Genomic DNA, 9,535 nt, shown 5'->3' with positions numbered 1-9,535 from the left:
TCAAAATGCTGACTCTCCATTGCATATTTCACTTTTTCTACGGAAATACTGTGTTATAATGTAAATATATGCTATTTTATTACTGATAGAAGTCCTTTTGCAGTATAGGAGCTGTTCAAAAAGGCTAAAAATTAGACCTCACTCCTGTCCAAATTTATCTCAGTCACGATTCATGGCACATGGCTCATCCATTATATGAACAGGCTGCATGAAACTTGCATATCGTGTTAGTTCTATTGTCTTAAGTATTATTTATTCTTCTTATTTAGTCATTATTAATGTGCAAAATCATTATGTGTTATATTTTACACATGTATAACAAGGCTTTGCAAGGTAACTTAGTAAAATATATATATATATATATTTTTTTTTTTAAAGGAAAATGCCTCTCACATTCACATCTACTGAGTTCCTTCCCCAATTCATTGATAAATACAGAGAATTTTCGTGCTTATGGGATGTGAAATCCAGGGATTATTCTAATAGATATAAGCGTGATGAGGCCATCAAAGAACTAAAGGAGCTATGTAAAGAGGTTTGCAAAGATCCAAATGACCTATATGTAAAGCACAAGATTGCTAACTTGCGGACTGTTTTTAAAAAGGAGTATAAAAAAATACAAGCATCCAAGAAATCTGGAGCAGGGGCTGATGATGTCTATGTCCCACGTTTGTGGTACTTCAAAGACCTGATGTTTCTTGCTGACACAGATGATCCAAGAGAGTCCCATTGCACTCTGCCACCAAGTGCAGCATCAGACTCCAGTTTGATATCTGACCCAGAAGCAGAGGAAATGTCACAGACACAGACACAGACTCAGACACAGGTATATCCAAATTTTCGTTTAATTCACAATATTTTTTCTTTGGGGGGGGGGGGGTTGGAGGGCCCAATGAAACAACTATAGGGTCAGGGGTCCTTCTGCCTCATGGGCCAGTCATAGTAGAATGTAACAAAAACTAGAATAAAGAATACTCATATATTGTATATGATTTATTAAGCTGTCTTTATTTAGAGCAAGTCATTTCTTACAAAATATAATACATATGATTATATGCGATCCTGCCATGCAACTGCACCACTACCCATAAAATAATCTGTGTAATGAATGCGATTTTGACGTGCATTTGCAGTTGGTAGCCTAGGCCTTGCAGGAGCTAAATTTACCATGCCACTGCTGTCATTTCGCCAATCACCTGGCACAATTGTGCCACTGGTAAGATCTTCAATATCAACTGCAGTTGATGGCATATATGACACAGTTGTGCTTCTTAAATAATTGTGTAACATACAGCAGCACTCCACTATTATGTCAATTTTTTCAACTGTAACATTAATGGCGGTGTGGAAAATGCGGAATCTGCTGGCCATGATCCCAAATGCATTTTCTACCACCCTTCTCGCCCTAGACAATCTATAATTAAAGATTTTCTGGGGAGCAGTTAAATTGCGCAAGGGATAGGGTTTCAACAGGTGTTCATGTAAGGCAAATGCATCGTCCCCAATGAACACAAAATTAAGGCCCTCAACTGTCTCACTGGAAGATGGAAGATGCAAAATTCCTTCTTTTAATCGATGCATAAATGGACTGCGCTCTATCACACCTCCATCCGAGTTTCTTCCATTTTTCCCTATATCCAAGTACATAAATTCATATTTGGCATTCACAATTGCCATTAGAATTATGCTGAAGAACCCTTTATAGTTGTAAAAATAGGATCCTGAATGTGCTGGTGGTGTAATTCTCACATGTTTCCCATCAATTGCGCCACCACAATTGGGGAAATTCCACATGTCCTGGAATTCTTTGGCAACTTCTTTCCATTCTTCAGATTTAGAAGGAAACTGTTGGCAAGATAGAAAAAAATTAAAACATGTTTTAATGATAATTAGTGATCATATTTTCTTCTTAATTTTTTTGGTTTCTATAGGATACACCAAGCCCAGTATCAGAGCAGCCAGGAACATCAACTCAGAGAACTCAAAGAGGAAAGAAGAGAAATCTTGACTACGATACTGCCAGTTTGCTGAAGGATGCATCATCTATCATGAAGCAGAAAGATGATGAATGTGATGCTGTGGGTCATCTGGTTGCACACAAATTACGGAGAATGTCCATGGAGCAACGAGACATTTGTGAAGCTTTAATGCATAAAATGATTGCCATTGGACTAAAGGGCAATCTTACACCTAACACAGATATAATAGGGTATCAGGGATGTACATCTCCTCCACCTGTAACATCTGCTCCACCTGTAACATCTGCTCCACCTGTAACATCTGCTCCACCTGTAACATCTGGCCAATATTGGCACCCAAATATGTCTCAATCACAGGGAAACCCAAGCTGGTCAGTGCGTCCTGAACCACCTCAAGGTTCTTGGTTTCATGGCCCCCAATACACAAATCTGTAAAAAAAAATTCTAGATATGTTGCTCAATATTATTGCATTTCTTTGGTGTATTTGTTCCTTTTTTATTGGTTATTGTTTAAGAATTATATATTTTCATAATAATGATTTGGAAATGGGTATGTATTGATTTAAGAAAATACAAACTTTTTCAGACAACCGTGTACAGGAAGTTACATATTTTTTTAATAAAATTGATGTACTCACAAAATTTGACTTATGTTTGCAGTAATATTCTTACTAATTTAAGTTGTAATTTTTATAATTACCTTTAAATACTGTGGCTGGAGCACCTTCACTATGGCCTGACACGTCTCAGGTATGATTCTTCCCAAGGATTGGGCAGAGATTCCAGTGGTGAACTTCAGGTCTTCATAAGACCTGCCTGTTGCCAAAAAACGCAGGGTTGCCATGAGCCTCTCCTCTGCACTAATAGATTTTCTCATGCAGGTGTCCTGTTTGGTGATATGTGGCTGCACAAGAGCTAATAGCATGTCAAAGGACTGCTGGGTCATCCGCAAATAATTACGGTAATCCTCAGGATTATTTTCTCTGAGGTTTGTTAGCAGGTTTACATGTGAAAATTGCTCTCGTTGCATGAGCCAGTCTTTGGCCCACACTCTGCTCTTCCTTCTATTTTTCTTCTTTTTCTTCTCCTCCTCCAAAGCAATCAATGCAATAACCATTGCTGCCATTTTCTGATTCCTATTATACCTCTTGAATGGCATTTTATTGCTGAGAATAGTCGTATGCTGTGGCGAATGATTGCTCTGTTCGCAAATGACACGATCCGACTTTTAACTGTAGGGGGAGTGCCCAGTGGAGGTGTGGTTAAAAGGTCAAGACAACATTGCATCACTTCCTATACTTGCAGAAGGAAGAAGTGTTTTGTCGTACGATTTTCGAATCACATTGATGGTACACTCGACGATGTGCACGACTGGCGCTTGCGTTTATCGAACGACAAATCGTACGAAATTCGAAACGTGTATGGCCTGCTTTAATCGCGGTTTGATTTGATTCGCTCAATTGATGATGATGTGCCAGGCCAGCTTCATCAAACCTACAACGCTTAAAGTGAAAAATGCATCAAAAACTACTAACAAAGTGGCTGTGCTAAAAATGCTAATAAAGTGCCTGCAATTATATATATTCTTCTTGTATTCAAAATCATCGCCCACAGTATCAAAAATAAAGTGACATGTCTGTGCTAAATGCAGTGCAAATTATTCCTACAATGTAAATTTAATTCATATAAAATATATATGACAATACCACAATAAAATAAGTTGTGATTGTGAATAAGTTAGGTGCAAGTTTAAGTGTGTAAACTAAACTTTATAAGGAAAAGTCCATAACTGAATTCCAGTGTGCAATCTAAGAAGTGCTTGTCACTTGCTGTCAGATGCTTCCACCTTTCTTCTGTGATTTGCTCAAGTAAAGTGGTGGACTGGATAGCCTCTCTCTCTGCCTCTCACCTTAGTAGCACTGGCACTGCACTGGTTCAAAAAGCTGTCTATATTATTTTCATTATAAGAACTTGTCAGAACATGCTTCCACCACCTGTCCTTCACACTAGTAGTGCTCATTTGCTTTGCTCAAGTCAAGTGCCACTGCCAGTGGCCACTGCTGTGCAGGCACAGCCGCACAGGCAGAGGCAGGACGCAGGAAGCACAGGCACCACCACAACACAACACTTATGGTCCATGGACCAAGAATGGTCGGATAATCATCATAGCCGTCAGTCTCACTCTTCTTGGTTCAAAAAAGCCACCCATGACCCGTGTGTATATAATATATTAATATTTTATATTGATTATTTGATTCTCAAATGGCACATTTGCCATGGCAAGGATTAGGCCCTCTCCACGGTCCACCTCACTCACCTCATAGAGAAGAAGATGAGATAACAAAGAAAATGCTCCGAGTCCTGCTCCCGCGTCCCGCCGCCCGCTTCACAACTCCTCTCAGTAAGGGCCCTAAGGGGTGGAGTCTGAGTGACACACAACACGTTTGGAGGCAGAGACCTCGAGCGGGGAGACGGCAGCGCGGCTCCTCCAGTGCGGTCTTAACTTGATGATCATGACAGTGATTCTGCGGGCCGCGGCGCGAGCGAGGCTGTGGGATTGATTGAATTGAGTTGTGCTGCCTACTGCTACACGCTACCTACTACTAAATTGTGAGTCAGTATATTTTATTTCATTTTTATATATAAAAGCGGTATTGTTGAGCACTACTAGCCACTAGATCTCCTGGCTGTCACTTTGTCACATGTTGGGGAATCACAGCGGCTCGGCTCCAGAAGTGGCGGGTGTCCCCGTCATCCTGCCAGGGCCGCCAAGAAGTTCATCACCTAATCTTAAGTTATTAATATCTTATGAGGAGAGGACCTATGAGATTGAGAATTGAAATAATTAAATATATATGGCTTTTTGAACCAGTGCAGTCAGTGCCAGTGCCACAGTACCACCCAGACGCTATCCACCAGTGCCACCACCATTAAGTGTGTTGGTCGGTCACTCGAGCACTGAAGGAGGTGGAAGCATCTGACAAGTGAAGTGACACTTAAGATTTGCACACTGGAATTCATTTATGGACTTTTCGTTATAGATAGGTTTACACACTTCAACTTGTTGCACGCTCCTGACCTAACTTATTTCATAACTTATTTTATTGTGATTTATTGCCATATTTTATATTAATTGAATTTACTGTTACATTGTGGGAATAATTATTTTCACTGCATTTAGGCTTTAGCACATTCATGTCACTTTATTTTTGATACTGTGTGGAGTGTGGGCAGGGCACTGGGGGCAACGATGATATTATATTGATTGCACAGGCACTTTATTCGCACAGCCAAGTTGTGTTTGTTAGTAGTTTCTTGATGCACTTTAAGCGCTGTAGCATCATTTATTTGTTTGTTTCATATTTTCTTTTTATTGGAAAGATTTGGTATAGCAGCTTTTATTATACACAGCCTTTATTTTCGTATGCGCTGATTTACAAATGACATTATACACATTTTTTTGAGCTTTATGTAACCTGCCATCTACTGTTCTGGCAGTGGTAATTTTTTTAAAAGTAACGAGTAACTATGCAGCACAAAAAATAAATACTTGAGTAGAAGTATCGAAATCATCGAAAAAATGTAGTGAAGTAAAAGTAGAAGTAGGAGAAAAAAATTATACTCTAGGAAAGTACAGATACCGCATTTCGGTACTTAAGTACAGTACTTAAGTAGTTCTACTTCGTTACTATACATCTCTGCATCTGTCTCTACAATTGCTACCCCCGACAATCCCATTATGGTGCCTACTCAAAAGTGCTGAAGGGCTGCACCCCGCTTTTTGGTCCTGTCAGAGCCCTTCAGCATTTCTGTGCACACACAGGTGTTTTCCTACACATGCGCAAAGACAGCAAGGTTTAGGACTTCCATAAATTGTCATCTTAGCGCATGTGTGGGGAAAACATGCATTGTATGCAGATGAGACCCAAAGTCCTGTGGCACTTCTGTGCAGGGGTGGGGAAAACACATTCTCATCTAAGTGAGAAATGGGGAAGTGAAGCTTTACATAGTAGTTGAGGTTGAATAAAGACAACAGTCCATCCAGTTCAACCTGTGAATAGTTACTTAGTCAGGTTGGAAAAAAAGACACAAGTCTATCCGGCTCAACCAATTTAAAGAAAAAAAAAAAAAACAGTAAAGAAAACTCAACCATACAATCCAATATACATAATCTTATACCTGCAGTTGATCCAGAGGAAGGCGAAAAAACTCAGCAAAGTATGATCCAGTTTGCTACAGCAAGGAAAAAAAAAATTCCTTCCTGATCCCCCGAGACGCAATCATATATTCCCTGGATCAACTATACCTATAAATATTAGTACCCAGTTATATTATGTACACCCAGAAAAGAATCCAGCCTTTTTTTAAAGCGATCTAGCCAGAACCACCTCTGGAGGGAGTCTATTCCACATTTTCACAGCTCTTACGGGGAAGAAACCTTTGCGTATTTGGAGACGAAATCTGTTTTCCTCTAGACGTAAAGAGTGCCCCCTTGTCCTCTGTGTTGACCTTAAAGTGAACAACTCAGCACCAAGTTCACTATATGGACCCCTTATGTATTTATACATGTTGATCATATCCCCCCCTAACTGCTTCCCGCCCGTCATATAGCAGAATGACAGCCGCAAAGAGGTTAAGTTATTCTGAGGGGATTTAAATGTGCCACATATGTCAATAAATTCTTTCCAAAATTCAGTCCATATTTAAAATTGATAAAGTTTTATTTATTGAAAAGATATTAAAAACAGACAAACATATACATTCATTAAAATTTGATACATATACATAATATATTGAGCAAAATACTTGAATTACACAGAGCCCACATAGGGATTGTGACAAGATATATGTAGCGTTGCTGTAACTACGCGTTTCGCTGTAAGTTCTTCCTCAGGCTCCAGCTGATTCAAAATATTTTCAGTATATATAACCAATCCTTATTTTAGATGTAGATGTATTCAATCAAATTGATCAATGTATGTGTATATTAATACAGGAGGATATCGAAAAGGAGGGAGAACGATCCGCTAAACCAAAAGGGAATTATTCTTTAATGTAAGTTTAATATAATAAACAGATGGTGAAGGGGAATAATCTCATTCAATTTGGATGTGAATGTGCTGATGCCAAAAACGGGCATATGTGCATAAAAGGTAAAGCTGCCCAAAACATTAATGGAATACTTAAGAATATTCGGGAGTTTCCCCAGTCTTAAGGGAATATGAGGATGGATTTCATGTGGATATGCATCCCATGTGGTTTAGGAGGGGTAAAGCCATCCTGCTCCCGATTGGTGTTTGGTATGATCCGTGATGTGAACAGTCTTCCCGGGTGCGTTATAGCATCGATCGGTACAATAAGAATTTTTATAGCCTGCACATCCAGTTTTTGTCGTCCAAAAATCTGTAATCGGCTGTGGAAAGCACTATACTAACAATCCCAAAATCGGCAGATCGTTATTCGGACGAAATTTCCCTTCCGATTTTCTTATCGTGTGTACGGGCCTTTAGAATCATTAACTACTACTCTCTGAATACTATCTTTTAGCCACTTTTCTATCCATTTACAAACTGATCTTTCAAAGCCTGTAGACCATGGGTGTCCAACCTTTTGGCTTCTCTGGGCCACATTGAGTGTAGAGAATTTTTCTCGGGCCGCATATAAAATATATACTATAGTTAAGGTATAAGTAATAAAATGCTTCCGCGCCCTTCCCGTGCTGCCACGCCCCGTCCTCCAGCACTAATTTAACACTACTAAAGGATATAAATAAAATGGAATCGGTATACAGAGGTTTACTTCTTCTGAGAGATATTAAAGGAACACTCTATCCATCATGACCACTTCAGTGATTTGAAGTGGTCATGGTGCGAGAAGTCAGAAACACTGCACATGCTGGGATTTTTACAGTTATGTGCTGGGGGCTAGTTGCACCCCTAGCACATGTGACATAGGCAGCAAGAAAATGTCATGTCCCTATTCATACATGTATGAACAAGGACATGACATACTATGACAAAACACAACTAGTTATTAAAAACATATTGCAACAATTTAGGCACGCTAATGCACATACCTTTTCTACTTATTTTGCAGACTGCTGGCGGGTACTGCTGGTGGGTAATGCTGGTCATGCGGGTACTGCTGGAGGAAGCAGCGACTGCAGTAGAGAGCAGAGCTTCCTGTATGGCTCCTGTCACAGGCAGGGGAGGGGTGCATTTCATATCACTCCGCCTGTGACAGAGCCAGAACTATACAGGAAGCAGCGGCTCTGTCACTGACTGCAGACATCCTAAGTCTCCCGCAGCAGCCGGGAGATTGCAGCCTAGTGCGTGCCCATCCAATGCAGCCTAAACAGTGCCCATCCAATGCAGCTTCACCAGTGCGTGCCCAACCAATGCAGCCTGATCAGTGCCCATCCAATGCAGCCTCATCAGAGCGATGCAGTCTGCAATGAACAGAGAGGAGAGCCGCAGAATTACACAGAGCGGGAAACTCCCGCTTACCCGGTGACCACGGTCATACAAAGTCCTGCCTCCTGGACCAGCTCCTATGATAGACGTCACCAATGTGCTGTCTATCATAGGAGCCGGTCCAGGAGGCGGGGCTTCGTATGACAGCAGCCGCCGGGTAAGCAGGAGATCGGCGCTCTGTTTGTAATCCGGCCCCGCTCGCCTCCCCTCCCCTCCAAGGCAGCCTCTGCCTACATTTAGTTGGAAGCTGCTGTGGCCGTGCCCCCGACTCAACTTCCTTCCTCCCCAGCAAAAAAATAAATAAAAAATTGTCAGGGGGCAGTGGGCCGCATTGCCTGTGGTTCCGGGCCGCAGGTTGGACATGCCTGCTGTAGACTTTACCTTACACATTAGCCGTGTGTGGGGAACTGTGCCAAAAGCTTTTGCAAAATCCAAGTATACCAAGTCCACAACCACCCCTCTATCCAAGGTTTTACTTACCACCTCATAAAAAGAAATCAGGTTTGTTTGACAACTTGTATCTTTCATGAATCCATGCTGTCTGTTGCTTAAAATATTTTTTTCCAGCAAGAACTCATCTATGTGATCTTTTATTAAACTCTCCAGTATCTTCCCGACGATAGAAGTTAAACTAGCAGGTCTATAGTTACTTGGCAAAGACTTTGATCCCTTTTTAAATATAGGCACCACATTGGCCCTATGCCAATCCAGTGGTACTATTCCAGTCCTTAACGATTCCCTAAAAATTAGAAACAAAGGCTTTGAAATTACAGCGCTCAATTCCTTTAGGATGCGTTTGTGGATGCCATCTGGTCCAGGCTCTTTATCTACCCTTATTCTGTCCAAATATTTCTGGACCATATCACTTTTGAGCCATTGTGGATCATTTGGGGCTGTGCCAATACCATCCTCATTATGGTACCATCCCCCATGCTCCTTTGTATACACAGAGCTGATGAAAGTATTTATTAAATTTGCCTTCTCTTTGTCCCCAGTCACTCACTCCAGATTATTTTATAAAGGGCCTACATGCTCAGACCTGACCTTTTTACTATTAATATATTTGAAGAATTCTTTGGGGTT

At 40.8% G+C, this 9,535-nt stretch overlaps 1 protein-coding gene across 1 annotated transcript; it reads right to left on the bottom strand.

Moving 5' to 3' along the window:
- Window positions 1-1,050: 1,050 nt before the first annotated feature.
- Window positions 1,051-3,009, bottom strand: LOC309564239 (uncharacterized protein; the record flags this gene model as incomplete). Its single annotated transcript, XM_082268865.1, has 2 exons — window positions 1,051-1,845; window positions 2,680-3,009. 2 exons carry the CDS (start codon window positions 3,007-3,009, stop codon window positions 1,051-1,053), a joined length of 1,125 nt encoding a protein of 374 aa, XP_082124991.1.
- Between the last annotated feature and the right edge of the window lie 6,526 nt (window positions 3,010-9,535).

Source organism: Pelophylax lessonae (assembly GCF_965119305.1).
Source record: "Pelophylax lessonae genome assembly, chromosome: 9".
In the NCBI taxonomy this organism is placed as follows: domain Eukaryota; kingdom Metazoa; phylum Chordata; class Amphibia; order Anura; family Ranidae; genus Pelophylax; species Pelophylax lessonae.
Note: the sequence above shows the minus strand (reverse complement) of the source record. Positions and strands in the feature narration are given on the sequence as shown.